The 23231-nt window shown below is 28.6% G+C and overlaps 1 protein-coding gene across 1 annotated transcript in view; it reads left to right on the top strand.

Moving 5' to 3' along the window:
* Window positions 1-11605: 11605 nt before the first annotated feature.
* Window positions 11606-23231, top strand: part of LOC111619993 (death domain-associated protein 6-like) — a 29794-nt gene continuing 18168 nt past the window's right edge. Inside the window, exons 1-3 of the mRNA XM_023361836.1 lie at window positions 11606-11836; window positions 14679-14789; window positions 20305-20460. Of these exons, the coding sequence (XP_023217604.1) occupies window positions 11606-11836; window positions 14679-14789; window positions 20305-20460 (498 nt within the window). The remainder of the gene's footprint in view (window positions 11837-14678; window positions 14790-20304; window positions 20461-23231) is intronic.

The following is a 23231-nucleotide window of genomic DNA, read 5'->3' as shown; positions in this document are numbered from 1 at the left end:
AAAAAAAAAAAAAAAATTGGTACAGATCAAGGACCTAGATTCTAGAACCTTGGATACAGATGACTTCGATCACCGTTTCGCAGTTTTTCTACTAGAGTGCGCTATGTGCAAATGTGGTATTTAATATATATAATTTATATAAAAAAATCAAAACTCAGTTAATTAATTTTATATTTGCAACTGAAAAAACTGCAATTGCTTAATTAAAAAATTTTTTTTTAAATAATATGCTTATAAATTTTTTAATTAATCTCTACTTCGGGGACGAGCGCATTTATTAGACCAAGACCAATCGGGCTTAGGCCCGCAAATCAGGTGAACTAAATAAAGAACATTATTTTTGAACTGTAAGACTAAATATCTGCATCCATAATTCCAGTATAATAAGTCCTGTTAATATATAGATTGTACTTGTAATACAAAATAAATTTTAAATAGAGTTATAAAAAAGGACAAAAAGGCATATTAATTTTTAATTAATCATTTGAAGTTGAAAAGTCTATTTCGAAAAATATTGATAAATCTTTTAATTAAATTGTAAGACGTAAAAAATATATATTTGAAAGATTTTTAATAAAAATAAATTTTATTTTTTTAAATATGATCTAATCATTAATATTTATATTATAATAAAATTTACTTAAACGAATAAAATTGTTTAAGAATATTTCAAAAACATTTTAATATAAATTCCGATAATAGATGGCAGCACACACAATAATTAAAAGTTTAAGTGAAAAATATTTTAAAAGTATATGTATATATAATATAGGCTTTAAAATATAGTGAAGAAGAAAGAAATATTTTTATGCTTTTTTAAAAAACATAAAACAGTTAAAAGAAAACTAAATGAATGGCTATAATTCTTTAAAATAAAAATACCATAAATATTTAACAAAAATTTTTAAATGAGCACTTTTACGTTTTCTACACTTATTGAATTAATATAATGTTTTTCATATTTTAAAATTTATAATTTAAAAATCAATCACAAATAAAATATTCGGGTAATAATTAATTACAACATACGTCATAATTGTATATGAAAATCCCTATCGTCTCAGATATTTCCCTCACTTCCTGTAAGAAAAAATTTCAGTTAGGGAAAATTCAGAGAAACTTCAAACTCTCATTGGTTACAAAAATCCCTACCTCGAGTGCCTATTGGACACTACATTTAAGGACCGCCCATACCGTCCTGAAAAATTCCCTTTTTCCCTACAGGGAATATCCCTAATATTCGTTACAGAGGAAGAATAAATCCCTAAGCTGCTTCTTGTTCATAACTCGTATTTGATTGGTTGTCGTGCTCTATTTTTAAACTATTATTACCCGGAAATTTCCCTTTTTTTATTTCCTGAAAGGATTTATCCCTATAATTTTTCAATACTAAGAAAATATGATGATATGAACTTTCGGTTTTGAAAGATATATATATATATACATATATATATATATATATATATATATGAAAAAGTAGGTTATGTAATTATCTTAGTAAACGATTTAAATAACGTCGTATGCTTGAATATATTTACGCTATATTTATTAAATTTTAAGAAAAAAGAATAAAATGGCGATCGTTCGAAATCAGCACGATGAACCACCGAAGGAGATCATAATATTGTCATCGAGTGACGAAGAAAGCTCGGTAAGGTGTTAATAAAAATGTTGCCAAATATTTTGAATTTAGTTGAATTTTAAATAACAAAATTTGAATTTTGAAATTTATTTCGAAACAAACATTTGATCTTTTCAGTGAAAATTAATTCGTTACATTTTTTTTTTCTTTTTAACCATCTTGAAATTTAAATATTTGAATTTTGAAATTAGTCACATGGTGAAATAGATTAGTTTTTTTGACGCTGTTTTTAAATTTGAATAATTTGATGGTAATTTTATACAAATAATTTTTCAGATGTAATTTGGAATGTAACTTGATTAATGATACTGGATTATATTTATATGGATATTAAATGAAAATAATATATTAATTTGATGTAATCATGTCATTGATGGTCAGTTTTATTCGTTTTATGTATAAAATGCATATTTACACGACGAATAATATGATTTTGGAAAAACAATTAATGTTCATTTATTTTTATTTTTTATAAAGAAAAGTTTTATGAGTTTATTATAGGATGGAAATCAATAATGTTTTCTTTGATCATTTTTGAAATATACCATTTGTATACACAGACTGATTATGTGTTTGTGCTAACATATGATAAGTTTTATTATTTTTCTATCAGATTTGCTTTGATAATTTGATGAAAAATTCAATCATTTGCTATTTTATCTCATATTTCTTGTAATTTCAAAAATAAAATTTAAAGTTTGATGTAATAAAATTTGTCTGTAAATAATATATCCTATATTTAGTTTATTGCTAAAAGAATGGAAGGAATTTTTGATTATTGTCTGAATTTATATTTTAATATATGTTACACTGAATAGCATGAGTAAGGTATTCAAGATTAAAAATGCATTGATATATATATATATATATTTTTTTAAATAAGATTTTAGAAAGTTTTGAACTTCACTCACTCTATTTATTATGTAAATAGTTGACTTCATTTCTTTGGGCAAAATTAAATAAATTGTAAAGCATTTAAACATTGCAATTTATTACAAGGAATATATTCCTTAGAACAATAAGGAACAAAAGGAAAAAAGGGAACAATATATTACAAGGAATCTGATTGATTTATTAGATTAAACATTTTTTGAGACTATACATGTTTTATCATTAGGTCCTTAACTCAAAAAATATTATATTTGAACATAAAACAACACATTAAAACATATAAAAATACTTTAAACAGACTAAACAAGTTTTAAATTTTTTGTGTTAATGCTTAAAGCATCTAATATGTGTTTAAATTTATTACTCCTACTTGAATGTTATTTTTTTGAGTTGGGGATCTGATGATGCATATATAATGTTGAAAAACATTTAATCCAATATCCCCAATTCAACACCTTAAACTTTTTACATTACAAACTGTTTATTATTGTATGTTATTGTTTGTTATTAGTATTTAGTTTGTATTATGTTTTTTCATTCTGAATTAGTTTAACAATATACAGGGTTTCTACACATTTGGAAAGTCAGGGATTTTCATTAGTGTTCAGAAAAAGTCATGGAATGTCAGGGAATTTGTTAAAATTGTCAAAAATTCTGGAAATTTGCTTCCTTGGCAGCCTTGTTGATTTTTTCGCTAACAATATACTTGACTAAGTGTAGCCATATGCAGGTAGCAAGAAATAATGTGGTGCAATACAATTTATGAAAAAGGGCACAATATTTTCAGGACCCAAAATTTCTCCCAAGCTTATATAAAATTTTTCCAAAAATTTACAAAGTACACAAAATGATAAGTAGTTTAAATGGTATCATTTTTCATTTTAATAATTTTGATTGCATAACAAAACAATTTCTGATTTTTTTCTAGTTTATTAATATTTTATAAAGCTCAGGAAATTTATTACAAGATAAATTTAATAAATATATACTTTTGTACATAGATTATATAGAATTTGTTAATGAATAATAAAAAGTAATTAATTTTTTTCTTTTTTCAAAGTCATTTAGATTTATAGTTGTGGATTAATAACAGAATTTTAATAATACATTTATTATTAATTTTAATAATTTGGTGATTATAAAAAGTATATAACTGTTAATTAGAAAAAATAACTTAACTAAAATGTTGGAGAAGCAAACCATATGTGCATAGTAAGTCAAATGCTATTTTATTTTGTCAATGTGCCATACTGTTGACTACTGAGATGTTGTTGATATAGAAATAGTTAATATAAATATTTAAAATAAACATTTTAATTAAATTTGTTTGTATTTCTATAATACAAACATTAAACAATAAAACAATGTTTTATAAAAATTTTGATAGAATTACAAGTGCAGAGAATAAAATGTTTAAAAATATTCTCTGAAAATTGAGGAAATAATTTTATGTTAAAGACATTCAATAAATACAAACAACTCTACTAAAACCTGATACATTAATAATAAAGCCAACCACTGCCATATGTCATTGGGCTATACATAATACATATTTAATAAATTTTCAATAAAATACATATGAATATATGAATGTATGTTAAGAACAGTTTCTATAGTTAAAAATAAGGTTTCCATAATACAGCAAAAGATTTAAAATCCCGTATAGATTACTAAAATAAAATTATCAAATATAAATGTTATTGAAATTAGAATACTGTTTTTTAACCTATTAATATAAGAATTTCTCTGCTCCAAAGTATATTATGATATACTGTATCATTTCGAATAGTATTGATGTATATCAGTGTTCCGCAACCTTTTTCTACTCGTGGCACACCTATAACTCGGCGTGACTTAACACGGCACACCAAGATGTTATTCCCCTCAAAAATGTATGATATGATACTATTAATAGAATTTCGTAGTGCCATAAACCTATTATTATTATTATTATTATGTTGAGTTTTGTGAGTTACACTCGGTTGACACCGATGGCTGTGTACTATGCCGGACTAGAGTCAAGGCATAGTAACCAAAACAAGACAAAAATTAAATAAGTGTGTCAGTGTGTGTCTGTATTTCCTAAATTTGACAATTTCCTAACAATATGACATTCATTTAATATAGTGGCCTTTGTAGCGTGATGTATGTGTTTCAATTTTAATGTTTCCAGGCTTTTGTGTAGCGTGTGTGGTATGACACCTGTAGAGGAGAGAACTACAGGTACAATAAGCACCCTATCCATCCTCCATAGATGCCTTATTTCCTGGGTGAGTTCTGTGTACCTGCTGATTTTTTCACTGCATGTGTTTTGTACAGTACATTGTGAGTGTTTGGAACAGATATGTCTATAATGTATGTGATTTTATTGTGTTTGTCAATGAGTGTGATGTCTGGTCTGTTGTGGTAAATTGTTTTACCACATTATGGTTGTTGTAGTACATTTTGAGCATGTTGTTTTCCAATACTGTCTGTTGAAGGTATTTATGGTTCATGGATGTCTAATAATTTGTGTTTCTTTGTAAGCTCTTGATGTATCTGCTACTTGATTATGTCTATGTAAATTATCTGCCTGTGCCAAGAGCTTGCAACCAGAAGTGATGTGCTGTATGGTTTCTGGCATGATGTGACATTTTCTGCATGTGTCATTTGTGATTGTTGTATTTTGAGTATGTGTTTTCTGTATGTTTTTTAGTATTTATGACCTGATCCTGTACGGCAATCATAAATCCTTCCATCTCACCAAAGGGGCATCCCTACTAACCAGCTGTTTGATGCAGTTTTGTCAACAAAATCCTGGGTCAGGTCATAGGGATGTCTGCCATGGAGTGCCTTTTGCACCCATGATTGCTTAATGGTGTCTATGCTATTTATATGTTGTGTCGTATCCATATGTTGTGAATGAAAATTTATGGTGATTATTTGAATCTGCTAGAGTTAATGCTTTATGTAACTATGATGTTTCTTGTTTTTTTTTTTTTTGTAGAAAAACTCTCGCAATGTCTGTATTTGTTTGTAGTAGAGGTTAACTATATCGATCAGTCCATGTCTGCCATCTTTACATGGAAGGGTTAAACTTTCTATGGCAGATTTAGGATGATGTTGTTTATGCTTAGTTAGTGTTGTTCTTGTTTTCATTTGGAGTTGCTCAAGATCTGTGTGAGTCCAGTATAAAACTCCAAAAGAATAAATGAGTAGTAAGATGACATATGTGTTTATTGCTTTAACATCATCTTATTTCATCAGTGAATGAAATACAATATAACACTCACTAAATAAACCATCACCAGTTCATAACCAAACAGAAATTTTTTCTACGAACATTTTCATCTATATGTAATAGACATCCTCAGGTATATACGATATCAAACTAACGGCTAGTAGAATAGAATGTTTGAAACATATCCGAATAATTAATCAATTGATTATTTATTTGGATATGTTTCAAATATTTTACATAATTTTAAATTTTAACGCAACATATTCAAATTACGTAGTTAAATGGAACTTTCAAAAACATTCTATTCTACTAGCCGTTAGTTCGATGTCGTCAATACTTGAGGATGTCTATTACATATAGATGAAAACATTCATAGAAAGAATTTTTCTGTTTGGTTATGAACTGGTGATGGTTTATTTGCTGAGTGTTATATAATTAAGTACCCAGTTTTTTGAAATACAGTAGAATGAAATACAAGCATAACAAACATAACAACTGTGATAAATAAATATATAAATAAAACTTGAAATTAATAGAATATGTAAAAGTTCACGTCACACCTTTCACCTTGTGATGGCACACCTGTTGCAGAACACTGATGTATATCATTATCTCTGCTGATTCTCAATGGCTTATTTAATACTTGATAGCTTATTGTTCTTTCTTTTGTCTTTTGGAATTAACCTCAAAATTGCTAAGTAAAACTTATCACACAGGAATATTGTTAGATGGATAAGGTAGACTTTATTTTGTACAATGGAACAGATATGCATTTTGGGCTGTTTGCTCGCCTTCAGACCACATTTTACATTTGTTAAAACTGGAATGATATTTACATGTGACTGCTGAAATAACAGAGTATTTAAAATAACAGGGTAAAAAGAGGATAAAACTGTAAAACTTAAAAGTTAAGACTTATTAAAAATGTAGAAAAACATACAAAACCTTTAAATGAATAAAACAAACAGCCCAAAATGCATATCCGTTCCATTGTACAAAACAAAGTCTTTTATTTATCTAACAGTGTTCCTGTGTGGTAAGTTCTACATTTAAAATTGATAGATACTTTAATATTTGTTAGTATCATAAATGCAAATCATGTGAAAAAAAATATTTTAATGCATTATCGATTGACAAATTACAATCAATCTAATTTGTCAAGTCACATAACTTGCCATTTTTTGTGATTCCTAGTTAAATTCCCTGTAATTTAATATGTAATAAAAAACATTTTATATTTGCTGAATTCATACAAGATAGCTCATTATGTTTTTTAATAAGTTCTCACATACTATTTTATTGTATTAATTTATATTAATTTGTTGTAAAAAGAAACATTCAAAGCTATTTCATGAACAGTATTTTTCAGTAGTTTTGGTTTTGGTTTTGACTTCATGATTCTATATGTAAACTGAAATCAAAACCTAAACCAAAACCTCAAGATAAATATTTGAGATAATCTATATATGATATGATAATACACAATGCTAATCTTTCCTTTATTTCTGATTTTTTGCTAAAATATATTTTAATTTAGTATGTGATTTTTCTTCTTCTCTTTTTACTTTCCTGGCTATTTTAAATAACTACAGTGACCATATTTTTTTTGAGAAAATAAAGGACAATTCAGAAATTGTTTCATAATAAAAAAGCAGATTGCATTTATTTGTTTCACTAAAACTAAAAAGTCTTATAGCATTTATTATAAAATATAACATATACATAGCATTTTAATAAATTAGGTTTATGTTTTAAAAATTCATAAAACTATTCAATCCATGTTAAAGTTGCATTTGGTATAAATGCTTGTTTCCAATGTTTCAATTTTTAATTGGGTTTTTTACTGGTTCACATATTGTTCACTAATGAAAAAGCTTGTTCAGTAGATGCATTGTTTCCAGGGAGGCATAAGCAAATTTTGATTATGTTTAAAAGGTTTGCAGCAGTTCAACGTACTTCTGTTCGGACTTTCACCTCACTGTGCGCTCCAAACATTCTTTCGATGTAATTGTAACCCTTGCATATATTTCTGTAAAAGGAACTCGTGACATCGACCATTGGACTCCTTTGCTGTTTGGTATTCATTCCTCTGGCATGACGACGACGACACTACTCGCAGATGTAATCGATGACTCACTCAACCGATCTTCTCAAGAGGTACGGCTCAGTAGCCTCCTCAGGTTCATGTTTATCTGTGAAATATTTAAAAATTTCAACCTATCTATGTTGGCAGGACTTATTGTTTTGTTGACATTCTTAGATCTTTTAAATAAAAGTTATGCCACTGGTGACATAATTTTTAATACATAAAACTTTGACAAATAATTTGCTACATTGGGCTACAATTTGAAAAAATTGTAGATCTATAAATGTCCACTGTTATCTGTCTGTCTTTTCTTAATCTCGAGAGTGGAGTTAGATAGATGAAAGATGAAAACAGATATGGAAACCTTGGGAGCAGGAGGCCCCAATTAACTATATACCAGCTTCTGTTGCAAACCAGAAGTCATGTTATTTCAATTCAAAAATTTTCTCCTGAAAGGTGTTAGATAGATGACCAGCATGACACCATTGTTAAAAGAAAATTATGATGTACAGGGGCAAGCCACCACTAATTTGAGGTGGAGAGCATGTATTTTAAATTAAATTAATTAAAAATATGATTAAAAATTACAGTTTGGCATTGTGACTATGTCACAATGCATAATCACTCATTTATATTTAAGTTTCATTGTCTGGAAATGAATAAAATGTTTTCCTTGATCTTCTCTATCCACAAAGGGGTTTCTCATAATAGGATCCATTCAAATACTTTCATTTCCATGAAAGAACTGTCCCAGCTATTTAAATAATCAATGCAAGTTTGGTAAAATTTATAAATTTCAATAAATAAGTTAGGTAAATTTAATATTGGTGCCATGTGCAAACACCAGTATTCAATTTACTGTTTCCTTTCACAGCATAAAGGACAAAATGACCATTTTAGAAAAAAAATCTAAAAGACCAAGCAATGAAATAAAGGAGTGCTTCTTAACCACTTTCAAGCTTAACTCCTGTGCTTTTTTGTCAAAAATTTCTGAAATTTTGCAGGGAGGTTTGTCTATTAGGGGAATTGATTGTATTAAATTTTAATGGTTAAAGTTCAAGGGGATGGGGAGATAGAGGGGTGTCGTATGTTATATCTGGGCTCAGATTTAATGAAGATTTTACTCATTAGCATTTACAATGTTTTATAAAAATCATCTCTACTCTCAAAATTAAGCTTTTTTGGCATTTTGTAATAATTAATAATATAAGAAATTTTTAAATAAAATTTCGTAACAGATGGCACCATACGTAATTTTAACTTTTTTTTTGCCAAGAAAGTTATGCAACTCATTGCTGGGTTTTTTAGATCATTGAAAGTAAGTATAAAATTGCTGTAGAGAAGAAATCATATAGAAACACCAGATGATTTGATTATACAGACTTTATTATCTAAAAGGGAAATGCATTTTGAACTATTCAATGGCAAATAGACAAAAATGCATTTCCTTTTACCTGGTGTTTCTATATGATAAGTTCTCTAAAGCAATTTTATGCTCATTTCCAATGGTTTATTTTTAATACTTAACAAAAATAAATAAAGTGGATGATTGTTCAAAAGTAATTCAGGATTCAACAAAGCTTTTGTCTTAGCTTATTTTATTGACATCTCATACATTCTACATTTTCAATTTGTTTTTTAATTTTTATTAGAACAATTTAAAAAATGATAGAAAATTATGGTTTGAAATTAGGTAATACAATAATTATTAATGCCTGAATTGTTTATAAGTCTGAAGGATTTTATTTTTCAATCTATTTATGTTTAATTTTTTCAGAAATTTTTAAAGCTTGTATTACTAAACATTTTCAATTCCTATTGATTATACATAAAATTATATTTGGATGACTTTTCATATACAGTACAATCTCCAAATAGCAGACACTATCAGGACTGCGATGTTAAGCAGTGGTGTCCCTTATTCAGTAGTGTTTGTTGTTCATTAATGGAAGTTTCACTGTATTGGCATATATATTATATTGCATATCAATACAGAGTATATGCAAAAGACATACGTTTTTTTTTTAGATATAAAATTATGAAACATAAAATGTAAGTAATATTAAAAAATATAAGTCAAACTGTTAAATTACAGTCAAACATTGGATTTCAAATGCCTCCCTTTTTGAACCATTTGGTTTATGAATAAAATTTTGAAGTCTTTTTTGCCCCATTGCTGTATGATAACTTGATTGCTGAACAAGCTACTCAGCAGAACCAGCCATAGATGGTGAACTTCCTATACTTCTTGTGTTAAAGAAAGTTGATGGCCTGACCAATCAAAGACAGGACTACTGATTCAGAAGTTAGTGGCGCTGAGATTGTCTCACATTATGATACGAATCATTTATGTTTTACATGTTGTCATAGCGTAATGTCTTGTCATAGCAATGCGAACACATTATTTTTTCCAACATGTCCACATGACCCAAAATTTGTGTTGCAGTTGTCTCTCCCAAAAGCAACACATTTTGAGCAATTAATTTTTCTTAGTGTATTTGTTAACAATTAATTTTTCTTAGTGTATTTGTCCTTAATGGTAGCTGCTTTTTCGTTTCAGATTGATGCCATCTGGACAAGTTTTTGTTCAATTCCAATAGTTTTGTGATTAAAATAATGAATTATAACTGGAAATATCTTTGCATCTTTGTGATTGCTACCATCAGTTGCAATTCCTATGAATGGAATATTTTCTAATTCTATATAGGTAAATGTCTCTTCAATCCGAACAAAATTTCGGTAGACTTTCTCACAGCTCTACAGGTTAAAAAGAAAAGGAAAATTCAACAAGAAGTTTTCTAATTCTTCTAATGTCTTGGTTAAGTCGGTCACCAATTACATCCACAAATAGTGTTGTCGTCCTGCCAGAGAAATGATACTGGACTGCGAAGAAGTTTAACGGTCATTGTCACAAGTTCATTTTACAAAACTATATACAAAGGTTACAGTTACACTGACCGTGAAAAAAATGTTCTGAGCACACGGTGAGGTGAAATTCCAAACAGAAGTATGTCTATGTGGATGCAGGAGACTATTTTCACCCATCTACCCTACAAGTGACACATGGTCACCTCCAAAAGTAGGACATTTGCTGTTTTTGTTCAAAGGAGGGAGGACGGAGAACTGAAGGTCAAATTGTAGGACATGTCCTCCCAAAATAGGACATTTGGTAACCCTAAGTGTAGATATTTCTCAAGTATGATCCATTAGTGGCCTTACTGTGAAGTTTCAAATATGTGCATTTAGTAATTTGTTTGTTGTGATTTAGCAAAGCAAACAAGTTTTGATGTTTCCTGAAAAATGGATAAAATCAAATGCTGTGATAAAATACTTCATTTTAAAAGGTTTAATGCCAACAGATATAATAAAGAAGTTGATTGCATTTTGAAGGACTCTTCACCATTGTTTTCTACAGTGAAGAAATGGGTTACTGAATTTAAATGTGGTTGCTCTTCCATTTTTGATGATGACTATTCAGGATGCCCAAAAACTACGACTACTGAGGAACTTATCCCAAAAATTCACAATGCTGTAGTAAATGATTAATAAGTGAAAGCATGTAAGTTTGCTGAAATTGCAAAGATTTAAATAGACTATGTTCACAACATCTTACATGCATATTTGCATATGAAAAAGCTCTAGGCACAATCAGTGCCTCATTTGTTAACAATTGACCAGAAACATATTCAAATGAACATTTCTTAGGAGTGTTTGGACATGTCTCGATGATGTTTTATCACTGTTGGTGAAACAGATTCACCACTACATGCCAAAGACAAAGCAGCAGTCCAAACAATGGGTGGAAGATGGTGAAAATGCTCTGAAGAAGGCAAAATATGTTCTGTCAGTAGGAAAGGTGATGGCTACTGTTTTTTGGGATGCTCAGGGTGTTGTGCTTGTAGACTATCTAGGAAAAGGCAGAATCATCAATGGAGAGTATTATGCAGCATTGTTGGAGCAATTGAAGGATGCTATTAAGGCCAAACATCTGCATTTGGTAAAAAAGTGTTTTTCTACCATAACAATATGCGTGTTTATACTTCTACTGCAGTCATAAAGCTCCATGAATTGTGCTTCGAGTTGCTGCCACATGGACCATACTCACCAGATTTGGCATTCAGTGACTTTTTCCTCTTCCCAAATCCAAAGAAATGGCTCACTGGACAAAGATTCATTTCAAATACAAAGGCCATAGTTCAGACAAATGCTTATTTTGTACAGTTAGAGAAATCATATTATATCAAAGATAGATAGAATATCATTGGTCTACATTATTGAGTCGAAAGGTGACTATGCCAAAAAGTAAAAAAAAAAAAAAATTTGGTCAAAAATCTTGTGTTTTCTTTCTCATGCTGAGGACTTTTCGAACTACTCTTGTATTAGCAATGAAACAGTGGTAATATAACTATTTTCCAACCTAAGATAAGAATGCATTTATTATAATCAGTTCTATACAAAGTTTTATTGAGCTTTAGTACATTATAGTGCTGAATTTATTATTTTTGAAATGAGCTAGAAAATTTTATGACAGCACAGTATACAGCAATGTAGTCTTTAGTAACAGTAATATTATACGCAATATCACAAAGACTTCCAGATGTTGAAAGTAAGAATTTTTATTCAATGAAAAACAATATCATATATCAGTAATTTTGTTAATTTTTATATGAATTTATATTTTTTATGCCAATGAATTTTTAATTAACAAATTAAAAACATTTAAATGAAGATATCAAACTTACTAGGCTTCAACAAAATGTAAAATTTTGTTTTTAATTAAAATTATATGATTTTTTTTAATTTCATTTGTAGCACATAATGTTACTCATAAATTCTATTTTTTAAAATTTGAATTACTTAATATGTTTTCTTAAATTTTTATCTTAGGAATTAATAATCAAACAGCATAAATTTAAAAGATATGTTTCAAATTATAAAAATGAAATGAAAATTTTTATTTACCCGAAATTCATTTAATATATATAAAATTAAGTTATCTTAACTATGATTTAAGTTTTATAATCAATAAATAAAGGTAAATTATTATAAAATCAAGAAGTAATAAGTAAAAATTAAAACATTCAAAAATTTATTTAAAAAATACTTTTTTAAATTTCAATCTCATTTGACAAATAACCCAAGTAATACAGTTGGATAAGCAAACAAATGACCATTTCAAAAGAAACATGATATGTCAATGGTTTTCTTATCCAATTATTAAAGCTTCTTTACTAGGCAACTTGCTCAATATCAAAATGATTAATTATACTAAATATTGGATTGTTTATAGATATGGATCAGTTGCGTTTTTCAAATGTTTGAATTTTCTTTAACAAACTAAAAAATTCATTCATGTTTTTAATTACAAAGTAGAGAGTGATTTTTTGAAACTCGGGTCACTTCTCAGTTTTTAATGCTAATATGATTTTTAATATAAAAATTTAAATGCTTCTTTATGATTAGCATATAAGATAAAATAGATTTTAGAATTATTATNAGATGTGCAAAAAAAATATATATTTCCTTTGGAATATTTTTTCCTGTTTTTAATTTACCCTATGTTTCTATATTCAATGGTTGACTCAACAGTGAGAAAATGATGTTTCTAAATGGACTGTTGAGTTTTCTGTTGAGACTAATGACTGTTTCATCATTGAGCTCAACAGTCCCAATGACCTTAAAGTCCGTTGAGTATTTAACAAATTAACATGGCGGCTTCCATGAAACAAGTAAATTTCGCTTATAGAAACTATCAATTCGCCCTTGCTGTGGATGCTATTGTGACATCCAAAGGGGGGATTGAAAAAGAAGTAATTAGAAATAGGAATAATTAAATCAGAATTAGGAATTCATTTTATGACATAGTGGGAAAATAACGAAAGGTCAAACGAACAAAAGGAGTCCGAACCAAACCCACCCACACACTTCCTATTTCATCCGATTTGAAACCAATAAAGCCGATCATGATGACCATATAAGGAACAACTATTACTAAGGTTGCAAGACAAACTGACTTTACTCACCTCCAGCAATTAAGTCAGTTGGTTTGACAGCTGTTATCAAATTTACGAGGTGGAATGAGTAATCATAATGAATGGAAAGAGGTAATAAATCTGAAGAGATGTTTTGATTTCTGACAATTAACATAAACGAAACCCAGACACAAATCAAACTTAGAACGGGTTGCATTATACTTAGTATTAGTCAGCTCTCCCAAAAATGGATATAAAAAGGGCTTGGACACAGTCCTCTGGCGGACATCAACTGGGGACTTTAAATCCATACTGCCATTCTGTCCATCACCACCCTGGCCGCCCTGTCATAATTGCCGTCTCTCATGAAGGAAGACTACTGGTCACTCTGCCAATACAGGAACATTTTTACCAATGCCCATACAATGAGATCGGGAACCCAGAGGTATTATTTTAGAATATTTGTAAACTCTCTCTCTCACGTCTCGTCTCAGTTATAAGCTAGATTAAGGTTAGTTTAACTCAGAGAATATTGGGACAAATAAAGGTCCAGAACCTAGATGGTCTATCGACAAGAACGAATTAATTATTGTTGCAACTTAGAATATTTGTATAAATTTATAGTTTATTAAATATATTTTTATGGTTAATTATGTGTCATCCTTGAGTACGGCCGACACCTTGTCACGACCTCTCTCACCCTCCAACTCATTTACTACATAAGCCATCCTCTGACAAAGAAGCCGATAAGTGGGGACAAGCTCAGTGCTCTACTCCCTCGGTTCACACTATAATATCAGACAGATTGTTTTATCATATACAGATTGTTCACTATTCACAAATCACATCTAAATTCAAACTTTCCAGCAAATAAAAGACAAAAATATACACATCGAACGTTTTCTGCCAGCCACTAAATTTTCCATTCCAAGTGAAACTTCAGAAGAAACACAAAATAAAGCCAATTCAGATGTTCAGGTAAGCTGTATATTAATTTTCACCATTTTAAGGTCTGCCTAAAAATAACTATAGTATATAATATGTGAAAAAATGAGAATTTTATTTTTATGAAATTAAAAAAATACAATGAAGTTGCAATTTTTTTAAGAGATCAAATTATAAGAAGTGTAATGGAGGATTTAGGTCAAGATCCCATCTTGACATCTATCTGTATGAAAAAGAGATCTAAGATCTGGAAAAGCAGTCATTTAAGCTAGATGGTTAATAGGACAAAACAAGTTTTCACTTTATAACTTTAAATGCATAGGTGTATGCATGCCTATATCCATAATAATTCAACCTGTTGATGAAGAGAGTCTCGAAAAACATTTTCACATTTAGCTATGTGTAGCCTGTGGTACACAATTTACAGCTATGTGGTACACAAGGCTAAATTTTTCTTGTTTTAATTTTTATTGGAAGTAGAAAATAGAGATTAGCAGTGTATAATTATTGTATTTGATACATATTGTATGTCAAAATTAACATAATGCATGAAAGATAATTAATTAATAAAATAATTATTAGTTAAAGACAGTCTGCCCAAAAAGGGGCCACCATTTATTTTTCATGTTCCAGACTTCACATTCACGGCGACAGACCTTTCTTTATAGGCTACATGCCGGCAGAATTTAAAAACAGTCCTTTAAAAAACACAATTACATCCAATTAAAAAAAATTTTTTAAAAAAGGAACTGGTGTTACACAGACGTCTTGCTTTCCATTCTTCCTATGGTTTTATCTACGGGAAAATAATGTAATAAAATAATGTAAAGAGAAGAGAATTGCTTTCATAAGTTCTTAACTCTAAACAAAAATACAACTTGCAATTTTGAAAATGCATGAGATTGTTTAATAAAAGATAGAATTGTAATTGCATAAAATATGATACAACTTGGGAAATTATTAGCCAAAGATGATATGTTATATACAGTTATGTGAATAATAGAATAAGCATGTAACAAAGACTGAATTATGCGGGAAGCTACTATGAAAAAAAGAAAATAGAAAAGGAAGTAACATAAAATCAGGAAAAGAGTTCAAAAAGTGTGAATTTTAAGATTTTTTTTATTGTGCTCATTTTTCTCCTATTCAGAACGTACAATACTTTCACGTGTTGAGTGCGCTATCATTTTTACTTGCCGTCATTATCGAGGATGGCTGCCCATGATTGGTTAATTATTCTACCTAAGTTATTGTTTATTCTGTTTTTCTCCCTTTTAATATTTATATGCTCGTATAATTGTCTCTTATAATTATTTGGTTCTTTTTTCTTTATTTTAATAGTATTTAATTTTATTTTGCAACCATTTTTATTAATATGTTCAGCTACTGCTGAATTTGCATAATTTCCTCTTATTGCACGTATATGTTCCTTTATTCTTGTCTCTAATTTACATTTGGTTTCTCTGATGTATGTTTTACTAGGGTTACAACTGCAATTAAAAGAATAAACTACTACTTTTTCATTCAATAAATCTACTTTTTTGTCTGATTTATAATATAAATTTCTTTTAAACAAATTATTAAACCCTAAGTGTGGATATTTCTCAAGTATGATCCATTAGTGGCCTTACTGTGAAGTTTCAAATATGTGCATTTAGTAATTTGTTTGTTGTGATTTAGCAAAGCAAACAAGTTTTGATGTTTCCTGAAAAATGGATAAAATCAAATGCTGTGATAAAATACTTCATTTTAAAAGGTTTAATGCCAACAGATATAATAAAGAAGTTGATTGCATTTTGAAGGACTCTTCACCATTGTTTTCTACAGTGAAGAAATGGGTTACTGAATTTAAATGTGGTTGCTCTTCCATTTTTGATGATGACTATTCAGGATGCCCAAAAACTACGACTACTGAGGAACTTATCCCAAAAATTCACAATGCTGTAGTAAATGATCAATAAGTGAAAGCATGTAAGTTTGCTGAAATTGCAAAGATTTAAATAGACTATGTTCACAACATCTTACATGCATATTTGCATATGAAAAAGCTCTAGGCACAATCAGTGCCTCATTTGTTAACAATTGACCAGAAACATATTCAAATGAACATTTCTTAGGAGTGTTTGGACATGTCTCGATGATGTTTTATCACTGTTGGTGAAACAGATTCACCACTACATGCCAAAGACAAAGCAGCAGTCCAAACAATGGGTGGAAGATGGTGAAAATGCTCTGAAGAAGGCAAAATATGTTCTGTCAGTAGGAAAGGTGATGGCTACTGTTTTTTGGGATGCTCAGGGTGTTGTGCTTGTAGACTATCTAGGAAAAGGCAGAATCATCAATGGAGAGTATTATGCAGCATTGTTGGAGCAATTGAAGGATGCTATTAAGGCCAAACATCTGCATTTGGTAAAAAAGTGTTTTTCTACCATAACAATATGCGTGTTTATACTTCTTCTATTGCAGTCATAAAGCTCCATGAATTGTGCTTCGAGTTGCTGCCACATGGACCATACTCACCAGATTTGGCATTCAGTGACTTTTTCCTCTTCCCAAATCCAAAGAAATGGCTCACTGGACAAAGATTCATTTCAAATACAAAGGCCATAGTTCAGACAAATGCTTATTTTGTACAGTTAGAGAAATCATATTATATCAAAGATAGATAAAATATCATTGGTCTACATTATTGAGTCGAAAGGTGACTATGCCAAAAAGTAAAAAAAAAAAAAAATTTGGTCAAAAATCTTGTGTTTTCTTTCTCATGCTGAGGACTTTTCGAACTACTCTTGTATTAGCAATGAAACAGTGGTAATATAACTATTTTCCAACCTAAGATAAGAATGCATTTATTATAATCAGTTCTATACAAAGTTTTATTGAGCTTTAGTACATTATAGTGCTGAATTTATTATTTTTGAAATGAGCTAGAAAATTTTATGACAGCACAGTATACAGCAATGTAGTCTTTAGTAACAGTAATATTATACGCAATATCACAAAGACTTCCAGATGTTGAAAGTAAGAATTTTTATTCAATGAAAAACAATATCATATATCAGTAATTTTGTTAATTTTTATATGAATTTATATTTTTTATGCCAATGAATTATTTTCAATTAACAAATTAAAAACATTTAAATGAAGATATCAAACTTACTAGGCTTCAACAAAATGTAAAATTTTGTTTTTAATTAAAATTATATGATTTTTTTTAATTTCATTTGTAGCACATAATGTTACTCATAAATTCTATTTTTTAAAATTTGAATTACTTAATATGTTTTCTTAAATTTTTATCTTAGGAATTAATAATCAAACAGCATAAATTTAAAAGATATGTTTCAAATTATAAAAATGAAATGAAAATTTTTATTTTCCCAAATTCATTTAATATATATAAAATTAAGTTATCTTAACTATGATTTAAGTTTTATAATCAATAAATAAAGGTAAATTATTATAAAATCAAGAAGTAATAAGTAAAAATTAAAACATTCAAAAATTTATTTAAAAAATACTTTTTTAAATTTCAATCTCATTTGACAAATAACCCAAGTAATACAGTTGGATAAGCAAACAAATGACCATTTCAAAAGAAACATGATATGTCAATGGTTTTCTTATCGAATTATTAAAGCTTCTTTACTAGGCAACTTGCTCAATATCAAAATGATTAATTATACTAAATATTGGATTGTTTATAGATATGGATCAGTTGCGTTTTTCAAATGTTTGAATTTTCTTTAACAAACTAAAAAATTCATTCATGTTTTTAATTACAAAGTAGAGAGTGATTTTTTGAAACTCGGGTCACTTCTCAGTTTTTAATGCTAATATGATTTTTAATATAAAAATTTAAATGCTTCTTTATGATTAGCATATAAGATAAAATAGATTTTAGAATTATTATTATTGCCTTATTGTCCTTATTTCAATTCTTATTATATTTGTCAACTTGGACATAAATTATTAATAGGACTGTTAAACTGGTGTTAAATATTAATGCAAAATTCAGCAAAAGTTCTTAAAGAAAACAAACTTTCTTTATTGAGCCTCCTGTACACATACTTTTGTTTACAACTGTGTTTCGGGCTATCATGCCCCTCCTCAGCAGGGTTACAATGGCTATCATTTTTAACTACAAATGACAAATAAATTATCNTAGGCTACATGCCGCCAGAATTTAAAAACAGTCCTTTAAAAAACACAATTACATCCAATTAAAAAAAACTTTTTAAAAAAGGAACTGGTGTTACACAGACGTCTTGCTTTCCATTCTTCCTATGGGGTGTTTCTGCTTTTATCTACTGGAATGAGCGCTGGAAAATGCAGATTTCGGAAACTTCCCCCTGGTGACGATACATTCCAATTTTTTTCTTTTTGTAAATTTTCGTCTAATGGAGATTATTATTATTAATTAAAGACAGTCTGCCCAAAAAGGGGCCACCATTTATTTTTCGTGTTCCAGACTTCACATTCACGGCGACAGACCTTTCTTTATAGGCTACATGCCGCCAGAATTTAAAAACAGTCCTTTAAAAAACACAATTACATCCAATTAAAAAAAATTTTTTAAAAAAGGAACTGGTGTTACACAGACGTCTTGCTTTCCATTCTTCCTATGGTTTTATCTACGGGAAAATAATGTAATAAAATAATGTAAAGAGAAGAGAATTGCTTTCATAAGTTCTTAACTCTAAACAAAAATACAACTTGCAATTTTGAAAATGCATGAGATTGTTTAATAAAAGATAGAATTGTAATTGCATAAAATATGATACAACTTGGGAAATTATTAGCCAAAGATGATATGTTATATACAGTTATGTGAATAATAGAATAAGCATGTAACAAAGACTGAATTATGCGGGAAGCTACTATGAAAAAAAGAAAATAGAAAAGGAAGTAACATAAAATCAGGAAAAGAGTTCAAAAAGTGTGCTTTTAAGATTTTTTTTATTGTGCTCATTTTTCTCCTATTCATTATTATATCTAAAAGATACAATAATGAGGATGAGAAAAATGAGCATACTTGTCTATATTTAACGATATGAGATATTCATGTTAAATATTGCATGAATAGACAAGAAATTTTTGTCCAAATTTATTAGATATATTTGAATCTTAGTTATCATTGATTAAATTTATAGAAATGAAAAAAATTATTTATATCCAAATATAATAGACATAGACAAGAAACACTTAAGTAATGATAGCAGAAAAAATTTTAAATAAATGTTAATTATTGCATGAGAACATTTTATGCAGATTTATGAGAACTTACAACATTTTTCTGTACTGGATGAAGATTCTGCTATGATATTTTCAAAAAATTTTATACATTAATAATTTATTATTAATGTATAAGCCAACAATTTTTTTTTATCATTAGAAGTATCATAAAGGAAGCAATATAAAATAATAATAATAATGTAAATTTTGATAAAAGACGTATAAAAATTATTATATTTATATTTTTTATATTTTATAATTGAAAGAGGAAAAAATAGATTCTTATATTACTTATATTTATTTATTTAAATAGGATACCAGTTCTATCAAAAATATTAATTCTTCTTCTAATGTTTCTGAAATTTCCAATTCTTCCAAACATTCAAATATACCAAGGACTTCAGGAAGCAGCAAGAAATTGTTTTCAAAACATGAAACTAGTTCATCTATTGTTTCTAGATTTAAAAAAGTAAGTGTATTTTGTTGTAAACATTTAGCAAAATTATGGTATTATTTTAAGTTTTGAAAAATCTAATCTGTTTTTTCTTTGTAATCTTAAAATTAAGTTTTTAATTGTCAAAGTAAACTTTGAAAAAATTTCATGTAGTGCATTTATATGTAATTATATAAATAAATTCTTATATACAAATGTCTATGTATTTATGTGTATATACAATGTCTCTAAAATGTCTGGCAAAACTTTGGAATCATATTCTTCATACTAAAAGAATGAAAATCTTTCATTTAAATATTTGTTCTTTTTCTATTTCTAGCTCTATTTCTAATGTATCTAAGCAAACATGAAATACAGTGGAAAGCCAAAGATTAAATTTATGTGTATTTACTGGTTTTTGAGCTAATAAACTGTAACATGTCACAAAGTTCAGAAAAGTGTTTTTAGATACTTTGAACATTGCATAGAAATCCAAATTTCTAAAACCTGAAAGATGATGTAACTTGGCCAAAATGTTCCTTGTGCTAATAAAAGTGAACTAACCAGGAGCAGCTTTAGGCCAGGACTGTTGGGTCACTTTCACTGGGCCTCCAAATTTTTAGGAACCCCAAATACGAAAATTTGTTTTGTACTTTTATTTGAATGATTTATTTATTTTGCACTTAAAATACATTTGTATAGAATAGAAATCATAGAATGGGATATTATACACAACAAAATAATTAATTTCATAATTTTAGCAGAACTTTATTTATATAACGATAATAAATTTCTGAGAGTCTATTCATGGACTGAAGTTTATCCATTTTCCATACACTAGTAGCATGCAGCTGCACTCTGCATACAGATTACTCTAAAATCATCAAAATATTATCTGCAAATTACACCTAAATTCAAAATTTCCAGCAAATAAAAGACAAAAATATACACATCGAACGTTTTCAGCCAGCCACTAAATTTATCGGCCTTCCTCAGGAAATACAAACTGGAAAAACCATTCTATAAATAGAACATAACTGCCTTGTAAAATATTATCATAATTTTTTAAATATAAACTTTTTAACATTTAAAAATGAACTATAATTGTAAGTTATGCAATCCAAGATTTAATAATGCAGTCTTTCAATTACAAAAATATACATAAAAATGGAATAATAAACAAATTGGTGTAAGTTACATAGTCAATTTAAATTAATATCAACATAACAAGAAAATTTGATCTGAGGCAAGTAAGACAAAAAGTAAACTTGAAGAGGAGTAATTCATTAGTAAACAATGTGGAGCATTTTTCTGACATATCCATCCAATTTCAGTAACTTCACATTTAGTGGAAAATTTGAAAACCAAATCAATAAGCACTGCTGCTTATCATTGCAACAACAATTATCAAGCTATCTACTAGGGTTTCTATTTTTTTTCAACTTCCGATGGTCCATAAAACAAAGACAAATGTAAATAACAAAATGAATTTATTACCAAAAGTTAGGTACAAACATGGTTACTTTTCAACATAATCACTGTGAAGGTTGAGGCATTTGTCATATCTGTGGAGGAACTTTTCCATCTTCTCTTCCTAGAATGTGAATTGCCAGTGAATTGAGATGGCCTTAACGACATTGTTTTGAAGATCGTCATTAATCTTGAACCTATGCCCACCTAGCCACATTTTCAGTTCAGGAAAGAGGTGGAAGTCTTCACACATTAAAAAGTTCCGAGCTGGGTGGAAGTCTTCACCACCTTTAAACACCCAGTGTATTACCGCAATTTAGCGCAGAGTGATTTCCACCTTTTTACCTGAACTGAAAACATGATTAGGAGGACAGAGATTTGAGATTAATGACGATTTTCTAAAAAGCATTAAGGCCCATCTCAAGTCATTGGCAGCAACATTCTATGAAGAGGTGATGAAAAAGCTCGTCTATAGACAGACAAATGCCTCAATCTTCATGGTGATTATGTTGAAAAATAACCATGTTTGTATCTAACTTTTGGTAATAAATTCATTTTGTTATTTACATTTGTCCTTGTTTTATGGACCATCAGAAGTTGAAAAAGAAACAGCCTTCATAAGTCACTGTACATACAGTTAGAAAATAAAATGCTCAAGTTTCAAATGTGTAGCAATTTTTTCAGGAAAACAGTCAATTAAGATTAACTTCAGAGGCTTCATTTTAAAATTTTGGCTAAAGCCACCCTTGTAACCAATCAAAATAAAATTTTATGTGATTTTTATTTGTCTAATATGTGTATTAGTTACTTAATACATCTGTTTCTTTGTTTCTTAGAATCAATATAAAATAAATTTTATGATAATTAAATGCTTTTTAAAGAATAGCTTTACAACAATCTTAAATATATGTGTGATATTTTTACAACAATCTGAAATTATTTTTCAAAGACACATTTTAGACTCATTGGGCTGCAATTTTTGAAAAAATTGTAGACCTATAAATTCCCACTGTTGTCCATTTGTCTGTCTTTCCTTAATCTCGAGAATTTAGTTAGATAGATGAAAGAAGAGAGCAGATATGCAAATCTTAGGGCAAGAGGCCCCAATTAACTATATATGAACTTTCTATGCAAACTGGAAGTCATATTATTTCAATTTAAAAAATTTTTTATGAAGGGTGTTAAATAGTTGACCATCACAACTCTATTGTTAAAGGAAAAGTATGATATACAGGGGCAAGTAATTAATTTGAGGTGGAGAGAATATATTTTAAATTAAATAAATTAAAAATATGATTAAAAATTGCAGCCTGGCATTGTGACTATGTCACAATAAA

This window comes from Centruroides sculpturatus, unplaced genomic scaffold (genome assembly GCF_000671375.1).
Source record: "Centruroides sculpturatus isolate CEXI.00-Female unplaced genomic scaffold, Cexi_2.0 scaffold248, whole genome shotgun sequence".
Lineage (NCBI taxonomy): Eukaryota > Metazoa > Arthropoda > Arachnida > Scorpiones > Buthidae > Centruroides > Centruroides sculpturatus.
The sequence above is the reverse complement of the archived record's forward strand: the minus strand, read 5'-3'. Positions and strand labels throughout refer to the sequence as shown.